General features: G+C 41.6%; 1 protein-coding gene across 1 annotated transcript in view; it reads right to left on the bottom strand.

Annotated features, from left to right (window-relative positions):
• The window catches only part of ZDHHC17 (zinc finger DHHC-type palmitoyltransferase 17), a 65108-nt gene extending 44528 nt beyond the window's left edge, over window positions 1–20580 (bottom strand). The window contains exons 1-2 of the mRNA XM_048951945.1: window positions 20448–20580; window positions 3464–3567 (exon numbers count right to left, since the gene is read on the bottom strand). Coding sequence (XP_048807902.1) covers window positions 3464–3567; window positions 20448–20510 — 167 coding nt within the window. The 5' untranslated portion in view covers window positions 20511–20580. The remainder of the gene's footprint in view (window positions 1–3463; window positions 3568–20447) is intronic.
• Between the last annotated feature and the right edge of the window lie 1628 nt (window positions 20581–22208).

Below are 22208 nucleotides of genomic sequence, written 5' to 3'. Positions count from 1 at the left end.
CTTTCCTATACCAAACTTTGATGATTGTAAGAGGTTATCAGATTGTGTAGTTCAGTGCATAAGCATGTTAACTGAATAGGTGTCCAAACTACAAAGTAGGATAAAGCAGATGAACATTCCAGCAGGAGACGAACGGCAAAGAATAAAAATTCTTCTGGAAAAGCATGTAGAGCTTGCAAGCTTTCATTTTCACTTGCTGAATGCATCATTTTACTAACTTTTATTTCTCTGTAGTTAAGAGTCAAGAAAGTCAACATTTTAAAGTCAAATTTTACAAACAGCATATATAGAATACAGAGAAACTAAAACATTTTCATTCTTTTTTTAATCAACTTTGTAGTTTAAGGAGCTGTTTCTCATTTCAATTTTGTACAGTAACAAACAGCTGATTTCACAGCAGAAACTTTTAATAGTGCAGTACATGAAAAACAGCATGAACAACAACGACTGACAATAAGTTAAATAACTGAATAGCTACTCAGAAGTTGTGACTGCTTTCTCCATGGATTATCACAAACTTGAGAGCCAACAGTTCTACTCTACACTGAAATGCACCTTCCATCTGTCAAGAAGCCTGCAGTTTCAACGGTCTTACTTTAAACATCAAGTATTTCGGATGACATATTTGTCTTTTGAAGTTGCAAGACATGCAACCGTATTATAATTAGCTATCCAATCAGTCCTGAGACCAATTGAAATTCTTCCACTAACAGTAAGCACCCCAGCTATCATTCAATGTTATCATGCTATGAAAATCATAACATTCTTCTAGGGAAGGTTGAAAATGTTCTGAAAGGGAAAAAAAAAAAAAAAAAAAAAATGTGCTGCCAACTTGCATTGAATGATATGCATTCAATGTAAAACACTGAATTGAAAACAAAGAAAAAAAAAAAACACACAAAAAAGCCAACAAACCACCACCAGAACTTAGAAGAATGAAAATAAATCCTATTCTATTTTGCTACCTTTTCCTTGAACTTACTGATTTAGTTACAGAAGGTCTAGAAGACAGATAAGCATTCTTTTGTATTTTCACTTTTTAGCAAAGCTTTTTGTGGCATCTAACTTACATTAGCAATGAACTGAAAAGTAAACTAAACCACTTATTTTAATCAAAATGAACAATGAGTTTTGAGGACAAGCGCTAGAAGATAAGGTCATCTATTTCCATTCAAGTAAGAGAGGTTATATTTCTACCAAAGTTACTACACTGCTCATTTTAATATCAGTGCTGCACCTCTTCCCAATAGCTGCTCATCAAGTGAAACTTCACTTTCGATACTAATGCGGACACCGTGTTTCTAAAGACTTTGTTGCTGCTGATAAGTTATCACTGAGTTAATGTAGTAGCAGCTTTTATGTTATTCCAAGCCTTACAATACTTGGTAAGCTTATTTTCTGCCTTAAACTTCAGAGTTTCCCACATTTTATGTAACAGGGCTTTCAAACTGCTGTAAAAACTTAACCCAGTGAAAAGAAAGTAGAGGTGAGGTTTCCCTCTAGTCCGATTGTTTCCATGGAATACTACTAACATAACTTGATCATACACCCATGCTGACAGCCACCTATCCCTGAGCTATGATGGCAAACAGAGTCCTCTCTTGCATGTAAGAGAACATAGAGTAGTAGAATACACTGAATTGGAGGTGACCCGTAAGGATCATAAAGTCCAACTCGTGGTACAACACAAGACCACCTGAAAAAAATCAGACTACGACTGAATTCATTGTCCAGATGTTTCTTGAACTCTGGCAAGCTCAGCACCATGACCACCACCCTGGACAGCCTGTTCCAGTACCCGACTACCCTCTAGTGAGAACCTTTAAGTAACACCCAACCTGACCCTGCCCAGATGCAGCTCCATGCCACCCCCTCAGGTCCCATCACCACCACCAGAGAGAGTAGATCAGTGCTGCCCCTCTGCTCCTCTTCTGAAAAGCTATAAGCTGCAATGAGTTCTTCCCTCAGTCTCCTCTACTTGGGGCTATACAAACCAAGGAACTTCAGCTGCTCTTGATACATCTCTCAGTCTCCCAAAACTGCACACAGTACTCAAGATGAGCACACACCACTGCAGTGAAGAACAGGACAGTCACTTCTGTTGGTCTGCTGGTGATGCTGTGCTTGATGCATCCCAGGTCATGGCTGGCCTTCCTGGCTGCCTGGGCTCACTGCTGACTCATGTTCTACTTGGTGAGAGTGGCTCACCAGTGCTTCATCCCCCAGTCTGCATATATAGACATCTCACCAATCTCATCACACCAGTACTGTGAAGGAGCATAACAATTAACAGGTCTATCAGTTGTATGTTAGAAGAGACCAGAAAAGAATTAAAATCCATTAGCTGTAAGCACAGATCAACCTAAATTTAATGGATAATAACAAATGTGTTTTGGGTTTTCAAGCATATAATGAGCTCGGAAAAACAGAAGAAAGTAACTTGCAAAATCATCACTTCTGCTGTCACAGTCCCATGTCTTTAAGAAGCACCTTGTTTCATGTTATACCAATGGTTTCATTTCAAGGAATCCCCTGCTAAGAGGATTATAGGTTAGTATTACTATTTAAATCTTTAGAGTTACAATCGTAGGTTCAGTCAACGTCTATATCAGGAAGTTAAAAATTCCCATCCATTCAGAAAGTGAAGGAAAGCATCTACACCTAAATGTGGCATAAGTCAGGAAATGAGCTGCAAATGTACTAATTAAAAATAATTTTTAGGAAATAAATGGAAATCTATATAAAAATATATGTAAGAGGCAAATAGCTTGGCAATATACATAATCATGCAGGCATTCAAAATAATGTAAGACTTCTTTTTGTAAAACTATCATGTTTTCAGCTAACTGAAGAAGATAGATGGAAGTGATGTTGCTAGTTTCTGAACAGTAAATAATGGAAAGTTGAAAGGTAGCTTAATGACAATTCTTCAGAATGTCTTGCAAATGAGAACTACTACAGGACTTTACAGAAGACAAATCTGTATAATCTGCATTAAGAAAATAATTCTAAGTTAGATTTTCTCTCCATTTATTCTTACAGTCCTTTCTCTTAACAATAACTCAGTTTCATAGCAGTGTTGAAACTGCCGAATAAGAAACAGAATTCATCTGTACGTAACATATTGGAACCTACAAATGATGCCAAGAAATGAAGGAAATCCTCATGTCTGCTTATCAACATGTTGCCCACCTACCTTTTAATCGTCAGTTAGAGAAAATAAACTCCAGCACAAACATGAAAAAATTGCTTTCTTTTCCAACAATCCTCCCAGCAACCACCTGTATTTACAGTTAACATCAATGCTTCACACAGTGCTTACAGATCTAAAACAATACAGATCATTTACAAGATCTTGCATTACTACATACACAAATACAGTCAGCCTTGAACTGCTTTCACATTAAAAAATACTATTCAACTAACACAGAAAGACAAATCTAAAGCTCAAAAATAAGCTTACTGTGTGGCTTTGACAATGTCCCAAGTGCTGTAATCATCAATGTGGCTTTTTCGTCCAAGAGATTCACTGTATCCATGGTTGTAATGGCTTTGAGGCTTTATTTCCTAAAAAAGAAATGTGTTGTTAGGACACCAAAATCAGCACAGCTAAAAGATCATTTAAAAAAAAAAAAATGAAATATAAGTGAGTAGTACTCTATACATGCTGTAAATCTACCCAAATCTGGTAGATGACTACTCAAATTTCTTTATTTTGTAACTGACACCAAATTGCAGTCAAGTATCTTCCGTAAGCTAAATACTAACTAAACAGTTAATAATAGTGCCTAGAATCTGCTGATACTTCACTGATTCTTCAGCTCAAGTCCCAGCTTCAGAGGTCATTTATGTATACTTCATCAACAGGCCCCTTTTTGATGCAAAACATAAAGAATGGAATTTAATACTTTGCCAGGGCTCCTCAGCACAGAAATAGATGGCATCAGTATGAAGTTCTTTGTCACATACCATTCCCTGTTTGCTTAATTATTTTGATGAATGGAAACACTTCAACCCTTAACGTTTCCCTTGGTGGAATCTACATTAAAATACTGCACTGACAAATCACTCAGGTAGCAACATTACATTTTTCTTTAAAAGCTGAACGCATGTAGAAATTCAGATAAATCAGCAAGTTGAAATAGAGTGGATTTTACATAGTTCACAGTTTTCTGTATCTTACAAGTAGCACATAAATTGGTAGCATTGGGTGACAATTGTTCAGTTCAGCACAGTTGCATGAAATAGGAGAACTGCAACAGTAAGGCATGCAGATAGAGTAGTAAGCTCCCTGAAAGTTCAAAAAATGTATTTGAACTGATTTTAATAAAATGTTATTTCCTTCTTATACCTGTACTTCTATTCAGTTTCCCTTCACAAGTATTTACATGAGCAGAAATTGTTTATTTAATGTATTTACATGGAGACACTTTGAAATGCCTTTTGAAAGGTTATTAAAGTTGGTAATTGACTTTTTCTTCATACGAGACAGATTTCTATTTACAAATAAAGCTATCCTGAGCCAAGACAATCATGCTACAACACACCTAAACTTAACAGAAAGATCTGCAGTCTCAAATCTCCACAAACTTCTTGAAAACAAACATTCTCCAGCTAATCTAAGTGACTGAAGATATATTAGCCCTGGGGACATGCTGCTATCAAGATGAGCAGCTCTGCTACTTCATACACTCTCTCATCTCTGCACTTACTTCTGGAAAATGAAGCATTAGCATCTCCTTACTGCACCCACTGACTGCATCAGGAGTATCATCTCAAGAACAAATGACCTCTATACACAATTACCAAAACAGATTTATTCCTGTTCATAGGCTTTTTTTTTTAATAAATCCTTTTTAGAAGGATTTTCTTTAGTTTTCCTCGGTACTCAAACAACCAGAGAACATCTATACACGACCGCAATGTTTTCTGTGGTGCTCAATCTTCTCATTGTTTTTCTAAGCCTGAAAATTAACTAGATTAACCACTTAAGCATTGCCAGCCCAGCAGGAAGGCTGCTCTGTTGCCATCTCTACAGGATAAAACCTAAAACTGTAACAGGGCATCTGCTGCCATCCAAATCGCAAGTCACAACCAACTCTCTTACTACCCAAAAGCCCTGCTCCATTTTGCATTTTAAGGCAGCAACCAAACCCACTCCACTCCAGCTACTAGATAAGCCAGCGTGCTTCTGAAATAAAGCTGCAAAAAGCACCAAACAGACGATATTACAATGAAAGCAAAACATAATAGCATACTAAATTCATTATTATGTGCCATGCCATTTTCTCTTTCTCCACACATTAGAAAAAACAGGATTTGTACCAACTCTGTTCTCCTGTTACACTATAAAAATCACACCAGTATTTTTCAAACAATAACTCTCAGACCTTTAAAATCTAAAGGAAAAATCTAACAGGCAGAGGCCAGAACAAAGGAAATCTGCTGTCCTGGAATACCCTGATGAGGAGATATATTTCATAGAATTACAGAATTATAGGGACTGGAAGGGACCTCTAGAGAATGAGTTCTAATCCCCTGCAAAGCAGGCCCCCTACAGCAGGTGCACATTTCTTAGCCTACCACAGATACTGAAAAGGGGGAAAAAAAATAAGTCTGCCATCTTGTTATCCAGCAGGTATTAAAAGCAAACTGAGAAACTTATGTTCAGACATTTGTGAGTTTACTAGGTGTTTCCTATTTCCTATTACTAGGAAATTCCCTATTTACTAGGAAATTTACTATTTCCTATTTACTAGGTGTTTCCTATTTCTCTTCAGCTGCATTTTCCTGAGCACTGTCAGCACACAAATCAGGCTTCCCATCCCCTGAGCCCACACCAGAAAAGAGAGCTGCTCATTTAAAAGTGGTGATTATGTCAGCCCCAAGTGACCATGAAACCACAGCCTTATGATACTAATGCTTTCACAAAAAGGTTTATAAACATATAGCAAAAGCCTGAATATTAATTATTAATAATGTCATATCAAAAATAAAGTGAAAAATTATATCTATTAGCCCCTACTCCTACTTACCTACTAGGTCTACTAGGCATTTAAAATGTTAAGGACATTGTCGTTACCATTGGAAATTTAATTTTCAGTATCTCCTTCTGCACTGTTTTCAACAGGTGAGCCCAAAACCCATGAACATAGACTGCCTCAGTCTACTGAACACAGCTTCCCTTGGACTTCCACCTTTTGCTTTAGCACTCACTACCAGCCTCAGTCATTTCAGTGAACAGTTTGATTTCCTCTACGTCTCTGCTTACTCATTAAAATCACAGAATCATAGAATAGCCCAGGTTGAAAAGGACCACAACAATCATATTTCAACCCCCTGCTATGTGCAGAGCTGCCAACCAGCAGACCAGGCTGCCCAGAGCCACATCCAGCCTGGCCTTGAATGCCTCCAGGGATGGGGATCCACAGCCTCCTTGGGCAACCTGTTCCAGTGCGTCATTAGACTGACCACTAACTTCTCAGGAAACTATAAGCTGTTGTATTTAATCACCTCAGATTTCCTGACTTGTGATATTCCAACCTCTGGCCAACAGAACTCAACCACGCTACCTCTGCTTTCGTAAGGACAATATATAAATGGATCAGGGAGGGCAAAAATAAAACCCAATTTCAAATAAAGATGTGCTATGTCCTGCTCATCCCTGGTAAGACTGATTACAGTGGTGGTGTACCAGAGATGAATTTCCCAACACCAGTCACTCAGCGGCTACAATACAAGAAATCATAAGTCCTGGTATTCAGACATCTATTTTTGGAGGTCAAAAGAAGATTAAAACGCACAAAAATACAGATTATTTCCTTTGACTTGTTGGAAGAGAAAGCTCTGATTAGAAATCCCCCTCTGATATAGTTACACACTTTTAAAGGAACGGGAAAAAGCATTAAAGCAAGTGAAAAATGATGCCCTGTTTACATTATGCACGTCATAGAACATTTTGTTTTGTTACTTTCACTGTCATTTCCCTTCACAAACAAAAACAGATAAAATCCTTGCAATCACTACAACTGTTCGTTTGTTTTGCAGTGAGAATGTTTTTTTAATCATTTCTAAGCATATGACAGACTGAGAGTAAAATAATATGTAACAGTAATATAACAGTTATTTCAAGAAACATCATTAATTGTATTAATATCCACTTAACAACCACTATCAGCTAACTAACAGATGAAAACATGACTGAAATTTTGTTTTATATTTATTTTGCTATCTACTGTCAACAGGTTTCCCATCTCCCACTGTACACAGCCTGAATGCCAGGAAAGCTAAATGTGAGGTATTAGAGATGAGGCCTGACTTTACTGCCTGCAGATAAGCAGGCTGCAAATGCTACATCTCCACTGCACCCTGTTTTAAGCAGCCAGTTCCAAGGGCTGGACTTGAGGGACTGGAGCCAAAGGAGAAGGACAGCGCTCCTAGAAGAGAAAGATCAACGCTCCATCCAGCCTCCCTGGTGCTCTTGGCCATGCACTCCCTGAGCCCAAATCAGCCAGCCTGGGTCCATCACATCACTGCCACAATCAGCCAGTGCCATTATGAGAGGAAAACAGACTCGATTCTGCTGTTCCTTTTTTGATTCTTCTCCTAGGGCAGCATGCTGAATCCATTTTTGCTGTAGATACAAGATCCACAGCCACTGGTAGGGAAGAAACAAGGACAGAGAAGGCACCAAGAGCACAATTGGCAGCTGCCACTCTGTATCTGACAAAGCAATCAGAAACCTTACACAAGCGCTGAAATACTGAAGGACACTGGGCTGACAGGATGAACAGAACGATGCTGCATCTAAGAACGAGTTGATCGGCTGGGAAGGATGCAAGAGAAACAGATTGCTGTTTTATAATTGAACTTGGTTCCCTCATTACTTCTAAGGGGCACTTATTTGAGACGAGCTTCCCACTTCAATGAGTGTCCTCTGACAGCACCCTAATGACTCGCATGCATCTGTGGTTAGCTTGTCATTACTCATTAGTCACAAACTGTGCAGACTGCATGCACAGATACATAAGCAATGAAGGGTGAGGAAAGAATAACGCAGAGAAAAAACAGGGTGCGAGAGAAAAGGGAATCTCCTCTGGAAAACAGGAGCAATAAGCTGGGGAAACAGAAAATAGAGCAAAATATGAAAAACATGGCTAGAAGGGAAGGAAGAGGTGAGGGAGGATGACTCCCAAATGCAAGCAATACCAGCATTCCTGCTCACTTTTCATCACCAAGGGCTCCAGCTATGCCAATTTCCCCTCAGTACTTGAATCTTAATCTCTTCCAATTAAAAAAGCCAAACGTGACATAAGTTCAAAGATAATTCCAAAAACAGTAATTGCAGGGGAAAAAAAATTATGTGTGAAAAAATAAGATGACAAAGATGGAATTGTTCTGATTTGTCTCCTAATTCTCAATTATATTTAGCAGGAGGATACGAATAGGTCAGTGTGCCTGTTTGGACATAAGGAAGGGAGGAAAACACTGCTGCTTATAGCTGCTGCATATGGCTATGGTAGGCATCAGCAGATGGCTAGGGCTGCTTTTCCTTTAACATTATGCAATATTGCTGCAAGGAAGAGATATAATGATCGAAGTCAGCCAGTCAAATTCTGAATGGGAACCAAGTTAATTAACAGACGCTTGGAAAGAAAATACTAACAAGGTCCAAAATAAAAACATAGAAATGGAAGCATTACCAGCAATAAAATACTGTGTGCTATTTCCTGTGTTTTTAAATTGAGAAGAAAAAAAAAAAACATAACATTTAGGCAGTCAGATATATTTTATATATACACGTCATATGTGGCTGCAATTGAAAAAATCTTGATAAAATCATAGACAGCAGCCAGGCAGTCAGGGTAGCTAAATAATGAACCTACTCTTGTATGTGTTTACTATATTTAATACAGACTATTAGGAGTTAATACTAATGAATTTCTTCACCCACATTATATATTCAACTTCTATGTTCTCCATTCGTTAGAATGCACTGGGAAAGCTTCTTCAAAGCAATGCTCCTCCCACTGTTAAGTGCAGGAATCTGTGAAGACCAATGGATTGAAACTGACTGCATGCAACACATACAGACTCACAGTGGTGTCTTAACACATGCCCCTTAGCCAGCACCTCACACATTAACAGAAAAATACAAAATAATCAAAGCAAATCAGTTAATAACAGTACTAAGATCATGTGGCTGATATAACATTTTTACTGCAAGTCTCTTTTCTAGACACAGGTGACACTTTCCTTTCCCTGCCCCTTCAGCTAATGCTGCCAGTCACAGAAACAGGGACTGAAGTCACGATGCCTTGATTTCAGGCAGAATCACATCAGCACAGTCTCTTCTTCTCCAGAAACAGTGCTAGCAGTGCAGGTGTACAGCTAACCTAACTGCTGACTGCCATCAAACGGGAGCCTCATCTTTCTTACATTCATGCACATGAAGACTCAAACAAGAATAGCCTGCAGGGCTGTATGGGTTCATCTGCTGCAGGACACAACTATGAGCTGTTTGATTGCTGAGCTGGGGTGATGTGTGCACACGCCTTCCATTCAGATAATACGTGCCAGAAAACTCTCATCCAAACCAGTCTGCATTGCCCACGAGAGGATGTTCAATGCCACTTTCATGCGAATCTTAACTAGCCAAGTAACACCTTAGAAAAAAGCCATCTTTTACTTGGACACACACAGTGTACCTTGGGATTCTCACTGCCCTTCAGAACAGCATTAAATTACACAAAATTCATGTGATTTGACAAAAGTTCTCCACTCAATGCCAATTCCGTCACCGTTTCCTGTTACTTTTCACATTTGACAGCATCTTGTTAAGTCTGTTTCATGGTTTCTTAAATTTGCCCTATTTGCATGGATCCTTGGCATGCCCACAGAAAGTGAGATAACTTATGGAAATCCCCAGAGAAGCTAATTACAGAATTAACACACAATGGAAAAACATCCTGAGGCTAAAACAACATTCTGATTGTATTTGGAAAGCAAGTTACAGTTGAAGATGGCGCTTTCTTTAAAAGGTGAGATAAACTGAGCAAAGCCTCATCTCAAACACAACGAAGTTGTGCAGCTGCAGAAGAGTGAAGCTGCTGCAGAGTTCCACCTACAACAGCCAGCCATCGTGCGAGTGAATAACCCCACACACTCCAATGCAAACCTCTGCTTTTACGTAACAAGGAGCCAGAGCCGCTCAGCCAGAGCCTTTAATCCAACCACTGCACAGAGGTCAGAGATCTGGGGATTGAAGGCACAGCTGGCAACAGCTCAGTCTTGTTTGCATAAAGCAAGTGTCCATCACCAGCCAGCTGCTTCCTCCTCATTTACTTACAGGTGCTTCTGAATTGAAGATCATTACCTTTTTGTCCACATCAGCTTCACACAGAGGCTGATCAGAACGCCTCCCATTTGCACAGGTTGTGTCACCAGAAAGCATGAAGACAGACACGTTTACTAGCATTTGAAATAGTTAAAACGATTAAAAGCTTACAGTAATATCATTTAAAATATACTTAATCACACTATTACCCATTCAAATGCCTTTAAGTTCTCAAAAACAGTAAACACAGGCGTTACAGTTGGAAAGAATATTGTGGAGAAACAGAAAGAAACAGTGAATGATAACCCGTATTCAAAGATTCAGGCTCACGAAGGAGGGATCTCCAGAAACAGATCCTTCCCCAGTGGTAGTCAGCCCTTCAGTAGGGTCTAGGATTTGCCTTCACCTGCGCTCTCACAGCTGACCCAGTCCTTGCCTCAGGTGACCTAGCAGTGCTTCAGGCCATGACTCAACAGTTCCCATACAACAGGTTTATTGACAGTACAGAAATTCTTAGGTACCCCATACCAATAACCAGCTCCAATTGCAGGTACGTACAAATTATTACTTACTAAAAGAAGTGTGAGTTGAAGTGCTTTGCTACATTACTTACAGGTCTAAGGAGCTATCTGAATAGCACAAATATCCCACATTCTGTGGTATTTTCTAGTTGTATGCTTTTCTATTTCCTCAGTCCTTTTATAGGTGAGCGTATTACAAATAAATGAGTTTTCTGTCATTTTAAGTAATGAAAACAAAATGTCTTTGCCATTCAGCAGCAGAAGCTTCTCTAATGAAGTATTCAGCATCAAACTGTCCCATCACCAGTTAAACCCAGCAACAGAAGTGTGCTGGAGAGAAGGTTGTTCAATCAGAATAAAAAAATCCAGTTTATATGCTAGGAAAGTGAATAAACACAGGCAAAATATAACTGCTGAGTGCTAGGAAATGTTAAATTGACTACATGCTTTACTCTAAACATTTTTTCTTAGCAGTGAGAAATAGCAAAGCCTTTCAGTAGCAATAACCACCAGAAGCAGTGGTGCCATAGGAGGTTGGGCCACAACCAGATGCGTACTTCATCTCAAACTTGACTCTTTGAAGCTCCTCTCTGGATCCCTGCTACACTTATGCACTTACAGGACTTCAATAACCAAAGATTCTCATAAATACATAGCAATAAGATGTTGAAAACAATAAGGATTTCCTGAGCTACCAATTTCTTTGTTTTGTGTATCAAGTCACGTAATTGCCTTAAAGACCGCAATAACTACAGATACTCACAGCTCAAAGTCCACTGACATTACCAGTTCTAACTCCTTTCCTCCTCCTAGCAAGGTAAGTCCATACAGCTGCTGCCTTACTTAGCAATTTCTACTAACACATGCCTCCATTCCCTTGGCTTTCTTTTCAAAGAGTTTTGCTTTGTATTCTCATCCACCACCAGAACATTTTAACAGAAATGAAATTATATTTTTCCAAGTAATTTCAACATATCCAGGTCTCAAGAGCATGAGAGTTTGCAGACCTCACAACATATATCAAACACACCCCAGAGACCCAGCATTAGTATTTAGCTATTGTGAGAGTAACTTAAAACCAACAAAAAATTCTCCTTTTTTACCCTCCAAGTTCAAATTTCATAAATGCACTTAAGCACATACGCAGCTGAATCCTGACACTCAACGACTTAGAGGAAAACAACCCTCTAAAATTCCCCGAAAGGAACAATCAGAAGATTCTTTAGACTCTTTTAGCCTAGATATCAGGAAGAAATTCTTTACTGTGAGGGTGGCGAGACACTGGAACAGGTTGCCTACAGAGGTTGTGGGTGCCCCTCCCTGGAAGCATTCAAGGCCAGGCTGAATAGGGCTGTGAGCAACCTGGTGTCCCTGCCTATAGCAGGGGGTTGGAACTAGTGATCATAACAGGCCCTTCCAACCCAAACCATTCTATGATTCTGATTCTTCATTAAACTCTCCTACCATTACATCATCAAAAATTATTTTTTTTTTTAAAAAAAAAGCATACTGAAAGCTCTGTCTTATTCAACAGGCTGCCAAGGCACAGACATCAAATGTAAGTGATGCCACTTAGTGAGTCTGTAACTAACTCATCTCTGAGAAACAGGGAAAAAAATAAATCAAGGATTACCAAACTGGCAAGCGAGCATTACAGAACCAGTCATCTGCCCAGCTGTGAACCTCCTCTTTTCTCTTTAGCACATACCAGAAAACAACAACAAAAAAAACCATTAGTACAACATGCAATAAGCCCTCATGGAAAACTTCAATTGGCCAATTCTCACTCAGCAAAAAGACCTTCAGACCTATGGCTGCATAACTTCTCATTCCCACTTACAACAAGCACAGGCCAATTCACCTGCTTGAAGCAAGAAGCACAGGAAAGGTACCTGCAGTCTGGTAGGTGGCCAGAGGTCAGGTATGTAACAGTTCAACAAATCTGCGGGGTGCTGCTGTGTGTGGGCAGTCTCACTAACTCCTCACCTTCCAAATTGGTCACACCACTCTTCCTTTGTTCTTCTATCAGTACGGAAGCACATCTCACCCTTCCAGTACTTGAAGGGAGCATATAAACGGGAAGGGGAACAGCTGTTTATGAGAGCGGATAGCAATAGGATAAGGGGGAATAGTTTTAAACTGAGACAGGGGAGGTTTAGGTTAGATATTAGGAGGAAGTTTTTCACACAGAGGATGGTGACGCACTGGAACAGGTTGCCCAAGGAGGCTGTGGATGCCCCATCCCTGGAGGCATTCAAGGCCAGGCTGGATGTGGCTCTGGGCAGCTTGGTCTGCTGGTTGGTGACCCTGCACATAGCAGGGGGTTGAAACTGGGTGATCATTGTGGTCCTTTTCAACCCAGGCCATTCTATGATTCTACAATAACCAGGACTCGTGAACTCACGTTGTTTTTCATGATTTTCGTTTTAAACTGGATGGAATTAAACCTCTCTCAATTTACTTCCCAGAACTAGTTCACTCTATGATAAGTCAAAGACACAGAGGAATGTGGCCAGAATTGTTTAAAGGCAAGCTTGACTTAAGCCCAGCTAAAATTGCCCTGCCACCAGATGGGGTGCTCTCACTCATGGTCCTGGCCACCCATTCTCCATCACTCCTCCCCCTCCCTACCAGCTCTCCCAACAGTGCAGTCAGACCAGACCACAGACCCATAAAGCAATCAGTGTCCCAGCTCACCTACTGACCTACTGCAAGAGGAAGAACGAGGGACTGCGTTTGCATCGCTCTGCGCTTTAGATCAGCTTAAGCACAGTACAGCAATAGGGGCTTTCAAGGCACGCTTTGCTGTCCTCTCTCCCTTTACACTGTCCCCCTTTGAGTCATCTTCCCCTGGCTGTGACCCGAGCAGCCCTCTGAGCTGACCACAGCCTCTCACCGCTCTCCAGTCTTGGTGCCTCCCTCCTGAACAGAGACATCTGTTCAGACATCTTAGGAGCATAGGAAGGAATTACTAGATCTCAAGATTGTACGAGACAAATTGTAATCTAATGTTATATCACACAGCAGGCCTGGGGGTATGGTTCAGACAGACTCCCCCTCTAACATGACAAGATTTTTGAGCAGTCTCCTTTCTAACTAGAATGAGTCTTGCTCAACTACAGGGATGCTATAGAAGTTGAATTCTTATTTCATATCATCTTTAAAAAGCAGCACAGGACAGAGCAAACACTGACATCTAAACATGGCAGCATCAATAACAATGCTAGCTAGTTTTTAAGCAACCAACAAACCTTTTAAGCGTTTCCCTCCTTATTCCCTTAAACTAAACTTCTGAGAAGTTTACCCTAGTGTTACCCTCTCCCAAATTTTTATGCCCCACTGATTTCCTGAGCAGAAGGGTACACAGACACAGTGAGATACATGCTGTTGAAAGACAAGAATTCTATGTAATTAGAGAGACTAAGAGTGTGTACAACACACAAAGACAAATGGAGTCAACACAAAAATGTTGCATATATATTCAAAGCTAGATCAATGAGCTTTACTGCTCATTTTGTGAGTACTATACAGACTGTCCTTAACTGTGTGGGCCAAAAGAAGGCTGTTCAACAGCTCATACATATTTTTAAACCTTCCATGGAACTCCAATGTGAAAACACTTAAATGGCACTAAGCATTTTACAGTTTGTATTTTGATCCCATTCTTCTTCATGTTTCTCTACAACCCTGGAACAAACAACTTACAGGCAAGTTTTGATGGTGAGCAAAAGAAGTGATAACAAATCAGTCAGAAATCACCTGCACAAGCTTCCAACAAGACTGCTACAGTAGCCTATGCATAGCGAGCAAGAACATGAAGATGCTTTACAGCTGCACCCGGCCCCATGCAAATGCCAGGAAAGTGCTCTGTTCTCAAACCCACTGCTGCTCCAGAGTCCACTACCACACTGTTCTAAGAACAACACTATGAAAACTGTTAAAGGAGGAGGAAAAAACACTCATATCTTAGCAAGATACTCAGGAGATTCAGTATGACTGCAGACCATAACTGCAATTCGGGATCTGATAATCATCCAAGTATTAACTACATACAGACAGATCTGTGTTTGGACAGATATAACTCAAGACCAAGTGATCTGAAATAAATTTAATTCATTCTAAAGGCAGGTTGAAGTATTTAACAGAATAATTAAATTTAGGGGCAATTTGCCCAGCTATACAGGAATAACTGTTACTGTAAAACTGTGTTTATTTTCTTCTTCACAGTAGCAGCAGTATCCTGGTTATAAAAAGAATTTTTTCCTTGAAGAAAACCTTTCAATGGCCGTGTTAGAAGGTCAGATTAGATTTTCAGTCCCCTCAGGCCTCACAGCCTATGAGCCAACTGTGATACATTAAATAAGACAAGATTGCTTTCAATATTAAGCATGCTAACTTGCCTGAGACTTCATGGTTCCATTTTCTTTCCAAAAATAACACAATAAATAATAACTGGTCTGAATAAGATCACAAATAGATGTTTAGCTCCCAGAGAGTCCCTGACTAAATTAAGGAATAATTTCCACTCATTTACAGGACAAGAAAGAACAACATGCACCCCAGCACAGCCTCAATGACATTAACCAAATCTCACTGCAAATAGACTCAGACTATGCAAATCATCTATTTCCTAAGATGGGAAAAAGGAGAGCCAAAGTTAGCTGCAGTAGGTTTACCCACCTCCATGTTTCTGACTTCCTACATTGTTACGTACCACAGGGACAGAAACAAAACAAAAAAACAAAAACTAAACTAAACATAATATACTTCCAACTGGGATAATATCTATCAGAACACACAACTCTCACAATTTTCTTTCAACTTCGCAGGAAGATTTGCCTCTGACTTCAGTTTAAACAACAAATCTAAATTCACAGTCAAGACTTTCCCAGTGCCAAAGGAATTTGGTAATACCTGACAGCTTCCACTTCTCTCACAGACACCCAGCACAAACAGAGCTGCAGAGCACCTGACATAGCGGTAACAAAGCAGAGCTTCCTCTCCATCAGCTGAAAACAGGTACAGCCCCGGACAGCTGAAACACCTTTGGCAGTTCAGGCAGTATCAGCTTGCACACTAAGAATATTTTGCAAACAAAGAGAAGGAATGGTAAAAACAAAAGCCAGTTCCTAAATATTCCCTCAGAGTTCCTTTATTTCAAGCCTACCATTACCTACTACAGAACCAATCAGGGTTCCAAGAACCATCAGAAGTTCCAAGGAATTTAAGGTCAGAAGGACTACTACAATCGTTCAGTACAAACAGCACAACCATTCCCATACTACAGCTACAGGCACAGCTGGAAGCTGAGCGGCTTGCTACTGTTACTGCCATATGTAAGGTGAACACTGAAAGGTGGAGGCAAACCAGCAGGGCCTGCTCTGACCATGTATGTGCTGTCCAGGGTGCTCTGCACATACATCCCATCTCTTAAAGAAGAGCTCTCACAGCCCAGGACAGCTGATGGCCTCTGCACCCCATCAGCACCATGCTGAAGGATGCATGGGTATGAAAGCAGTGACATGTCACTCAGAGAACCAGAGCCAGCCCATTGTGGTACAGCTCCTTTGTAGCCACGGATCTGAAACACCAGTTACTCATGTACCAAATTCAAAGACTGCATCTAGCCTCCAGAAAGACACGCAAACTTGATCTGAAAGCATCGGGAGATGGATAAGCCATCGTTTCCTTTCTTTCTTTGTCACTCACCCTCACTGTTTACTTCTTGTGCCTTTCAGTTTGATCCCATCTGTTTTCACTTTCCAGCCACTTGATCTTATTAAGCATACACTAAACACTGCATCTCACTAAGCGTGCTGCACAGAAGTCACTTCTCACTATTTCTAATAGCATGCATAGTTTTTCCAACACTTCCACTGTAACACAATATTAAAACCAAATCTTCAGTGCAGCACTTCATTGTATTATTACACACTTAGCCAAAAAACACCTTGTTCCTAATCAGTAAACCACCTTTAAAACTAACCACAGAACACACTGCACTGCTTGTTCATATCTACACCCACCTGGTTACAGCACAACCTGACAGCCCTGTGCCTACACCCCTCACCTTCAATGTGATTTAGAACACGGCTGCACAAAGATGGGCTTTGCTTGAACATGGGTTCTAGATGGGTCTGTGTCATTGTTTTGTCCCTCACTGCCTAACATCTACCTGCCCTGTTCATCTGCAAGTTGCATTAGTGATAATTTTGTAATTCCTCCCAAATTATTCATAAAAATGTCCTAAGTCTAGTAGATTTGCTCCCATAAGACTTTCAGGAACAGTTCCCTCTATTCAACCACTTCTGAGAAGCTACAGTTAGCCAGCCAACTCCATACATTTATTATTGCTATCGGATCGTGTAATGCTCATACAATGCAAAGTGGATATTAATTATCGTACTTTGTGAAAAAAATGATGTTTAGATGCTTTACTGCATTATTAGTTTTATAAATATGTTAGCAGAAGAGTAGAATCTAGCAAGGTCTGTGATAAAAGGACAAGAGGAACCAGGCAGTTTTAGGTTGGATGTAAGGAAAAAGTCTTTTACAATGAGGGTGGTGGGGCACTGGAACAGGTTGCCCAGAGAGGTGGTGGAAGCCCCATCCCTGGGGACACTCAAGGTCAGACTGGATGGGGCTCTGAGCAACCTGACCTAGCTGTAGGGATCCCTCTTCATTGCAAGGGAGTAGGATTAGACAGCCTTTAAAGGTCTCTTCCACCTAAAACAATTCCATGATTCTACACTGCAACACTGATCTGAACTTTGATTATTAAAAAAAAAAAAAAAAAAAAAAAAAGAATGTCCCTTAAAACAAGTTTTCCTAATAAAAACCAGGCTGCCTTTCTAGTGAAGGAGGGAGACTCACAATGACAGTGTATAATCAACAAAAATGCAATGGTGTGGTTAGGCTGGTATCTTGAGATCGTATAGCTAGAAACATCATCGCAGTGGAAAGGGATAATCGAAAATAAATGAAAATGCTCACTGTGTCCTGGGCTCCCAAGAAAATTCCAAAGGGAGCAATCTCCAGGAAGGGATCCTTCCTCTGTGGCAGTCAGCCCTTAAATGGGGTCTAGGAGAGGGGCAGCCAGGCTCCGCTCCTTCCAGTCACACAGCTGTATTGCCTTCACCTGCGCTCGGCAGCTGACTCAGTGCTCACCTCAGGTGATCAATCAGAGGTTCAGGCCATGATTCAACAGCTCCTATACACAGTCAACAAGATACCCTCCCCATTCCAACGCCCACATCACCTCCCCTAAAAAAAACACCACATCCATGTAAAAAGAGATCCCATCACCAGTAGTCACACTTCCAGAGTGGTTTTTACTCCTTCTTAACAAAAAGTTATTGGAGTCACTTTCTGCTGTTCCTTTCACAAATAAATACATCTTTCAGCACTTGAGTATTTAAGTATTGTATTGTATTTCTAAGACCACCTTTCCTACATCACTCGCAGACAGTGTCCAAAAACACCTCACAGGAAAATGCAAAACTATTTGCATAAAAACACTTTTCTCTTCAGAAAAGCCCCTTAAACTTAGAAAGTAGTACAAATTAAGCAAAACAAACAACAAAAAAAAAGAACAACAAAAAAGGGAAATTTAAAAGCACAAAAAGATATCTGAAAATGATGCATGACGCTGAGATTAACACTAGCATGAAATAAGAGAAAGTGGGAAAGGTTATGACAGTCCTATAAAAAGCATCGTTTTCTGTGTATACAAACGTAAGAACAGATTATGTGCTCCAACGTCACCACTTACATAAGGATATGGTGCTATTTCCTTAAAAAGTGGAAGTCATTGAGTACAAAGGCATCTGAACTTCAGAAGAAAAAACACAGATGGCACTACATTGTTCACTGAACAGGTCTGCAACAATACAGCCCTGTGATGGTACAGAATCCTGAAGTTTCTAATAAAATAAAACAGAAACACACTTTAAACAGCCATCACCACCAACATTGAAAGCATCCTCCTCTTTGAGAGTTAATCTGCATAAAGGAATTTTAAGGCTAAGGGAACACCCACTGAAATCTATGCAAACACTCCCCTTCAGTGCTGTCAGATAGTCAGTGAGATATGCAGTCAGTATAGTCAGATGCTCAGCATTTCCAGCCAGATCCATCTATAAAAACTCTAGACTAGTGGTATTTATTGCACATTAACAAATCAGGGCTGGTGCTGTGGTATACAATATGTTAGATTAACTTCCTTCCTCATCTATCATAAACATATGCCTTCAGTGTATAAACATCACATTCTACCAGATCACCTCACCCAGAATTTTCCATCAGTTTACATTAAGATACTTCTTCACTCTGCAGCCCTTACTCAAAGTTAATTTACTGAATACTAATTATCAGTCTTAAAAACAATGAGGCTTTCTAACACGCTATGTGTTTGTTACTCCATTTTATAGCTTTCATCCTCCCCTCTAAGCTTTCAACAAGTTCAGAACATCTTCTTCCAAATAAAGACATCAGTTTGGATGGTTACTGTCAACTTCTCTCACTTCTGAAAAACAGGAAAAGAGAGTATTTCTCCTGCTACTCTACAGAAACACATAGCACCAGTCTTTGCACATCACTTAAAATAAATTTTAAGAAACCATCAAGCCACGTTAGGAGTGCATGCATCAATCTTCAAATAGACTGCTGCATTTCAAAGTCTTAAGTATGCACAGTTTGGAGAGGCAGAGAAGAGTGGGTAGAATATACAACTATATACAGATGCCTATGGAGCCCCTTCAGTCATCAAGGAAACTAGAAGTGCCTTTAAGATGTTGTTTACAAAAAAAAGAGTGCCATCTGTTTAGCAGAAAGTGGAGGCAAGCATATGCACTCCTCTTTTTTGTAGGCTGAAAAATTAGGCTGAGGATGGTAGGGACTATCAGGTAAGAAGCTCACATATAAGGCTTTAGAAACCGTTCAAAACACCCTTTGAAACAATCATAGCAGTCCTCAAGAAAGCACAGGTGCCGCTGACAAAGGCGGGTGGCACAAAGGAGAAGAAAAACACGACACGAAACGACCTCTGCACGTTACCTGTCAGCACTCCTCCCACCGCCCGACCGACACAACGGGCACGGAACGCGGCCGGCTCCTATATAAACTCACGCACCGGCGGCTGGATGGGAGCAGAGCGGCGCGCAGGCAGAACCACGGAGCCACAGGAAGCACCCGTTCCGCCCCCGGAGCGTTTCCCTCGGGCCGGCAGGGCCGGGCGGGCTGCGCGGGGCGGCGCCGCCGAGGAGAGGCGGCTCGGTCGCAGCGGGCCGGGGGCGGCCGGGCCTCGCCCCCCTCCTCGGCCCGGTTCCGCACAGGACCCGCCGCGCACCTCGCTCTCCACCACACGCACAGGGACATCCGCGCCCTCCTCCACCCGGCCCGCCCCATCCCGCCCCGCCGCGCACACCCGGGCCAGGGGGCGGCGGCGCACCTCGCGCACCTCTCGCGCCCCGCTCGGCCCGCCCGCCTTGCCTACCCGCGGCGCCGAGCGCCGCTCCCGCTGCGCCCCGAGCGCGCCCCGAGCCCGCCCCGAGCCCGCACCTCGCCGCCGCGTCCGGCGGGCCCGACCTCACCTCGGGATGCAGGATGGGGACGCAGCCCGCTTCTTTCTCATACTCGTCCAGCGGCGCCGCCATCTTGGTGCGAGCCGCCCGCCCGCTGCATGCCGGGTACTGCGCGCGCGCGGCCCCTCGCGCCCCCGGCGGCGGCTGAGGGAAGGAGGCGGGGCCGCGCGAAGGCGGGATGCGTTGCGCCGCGCTGCGCTGCGGGGGCGTGCGGGGCCGGAGAGCGGCCTGAGCCCGCAGGCCTCGGCTGCGCCCTGTGGGCTTCTGCTCGGCGTCAGGCGTCGGGGCCAGCCTGTGGCGTTTTCTTTATGTGTTTAGTTTTGGGTTTTTTTTTTTTCATATTTTGAAATAAATATTCTTCTGCTGTTTTAATGGCCATAGTATGAGTGTGTGGTGCTCATGACAGCCATTCCCTGCAGTGCTTCTCACATCTCACTCCCACCAGGCCCCTGCTTTGCCACACAGCCTGCCCGGACGTGGCAGTGCTCGCTGCCTGCTCTGCCACTCTCTGTAGCAGCTTGGCCACATGTGCAAGTGCCCACCGGGCACCAAAAGCTCCTCCAACGCAATCCTTAAAATCACTCAGTGACCAAACAGGCTCAAAGCAGCCACTCCGTGGACCAAACCTGCCAGCAGGTTCAAAGCCTGCTTGGCAGTGAAGAACTCCGGTGTGCTGTCCCTTAGGCTGCCTGCCTTAAGGCCTGTCCCAGTGGCTGCCAGCACACACCGACAGTCGGCTGCCCTTCATGCCTGAGGGGAGGCAAACATCCTCATGCCGGTGCTTTTGAAAGGAATATTTACTGTAATTTAGGTTTGGGGAGAAATTTCAACTTAATTAAGTTCATTCTAATTTGTAATGAAAGCAAAACGAGGACTCCTCTGTGGTTTATGTTAATTTGTTTCCAAACAAAGTAATGCTTGTCCGGTTCTCTTTGGAGGTTACGTTCAGGGCTAGAAGTAGCCAAGAGAGCATAGGAAGAAATCAAGAGTGATTTCTAAGGTTACTGAAAACTCACCTTTCTAAGAAAGTCTCCAAAGGATTCTTTCCAATCACGGGTACTGAGATGAACTGATGGTTTATTACATCCTGTCACATACATTATCCAGATGGACAAACTGTCTGCTGCAGATTTGGAGACCACATTAGATCTTGCTAGGCAATAGGTTTTGTTTTGTTTGTATTCTCTGTTCTTACTACCTGTGTACAGCCAATGCTGGCAATCTGAAAGCTCTTTATTTAAAAATTATCTGCCTTTATACATTATGTTTTATAAAAAATGTTTTTCCAGTTACAGAATGTTAATGTTATTGCTGGTTTGATTGCTGCTTTATGTTGTCATATCTATGGTGCTCTCACTTGCCTTCCTGAGTAAGGGACTTTATATAATACATTTTGTTATATCATAATACATTAAGCTTGTACGCCTAAAAACTCACAATGATATGTTCTTCATTACTCTCCTGTCTCATATAAAATCTGACAGAGAATCACTAATAAAATTTGACTACGGCGTTATTAAAATGTTAAGCTGTAAATATCCTTTTGCTGTATAAATAAAGGTAAATTTGCAATTGTCAAGAAGAAGAATGACATGAGATTTAGAAACCAGAACTATGAAACGAGCATGAAAGCATAGTCTTCAAAGCTTGAGGTACTGAAGTGCTGAAAGAGCAGAACACAGCGCACAATATACAGAAGAGGATTTTTTTTAACTGTCTATATTATTAAACGTATGAGAGTTTAGATATGATTTGCAATCTGATTTGTGT

Source organism: Lagopus muta, chromosome 1, assembly GCF_023343835.1.
Source record: "Lagopus muta isolate bLagMut1 chromosome 1, bLagMut1 primary, whole genome shotgun sequence".
Taxonomy (NCBI): Eukaryota; Metazoa; Chordata; class Aves; order Galliformes; family Phasianidae; genus Lagopus; species Lagopus muta.
Note: the sequence above shows the minus strand (reverse complement) of the source record. Positions and strands in the feature narration are given on the sequence as shown.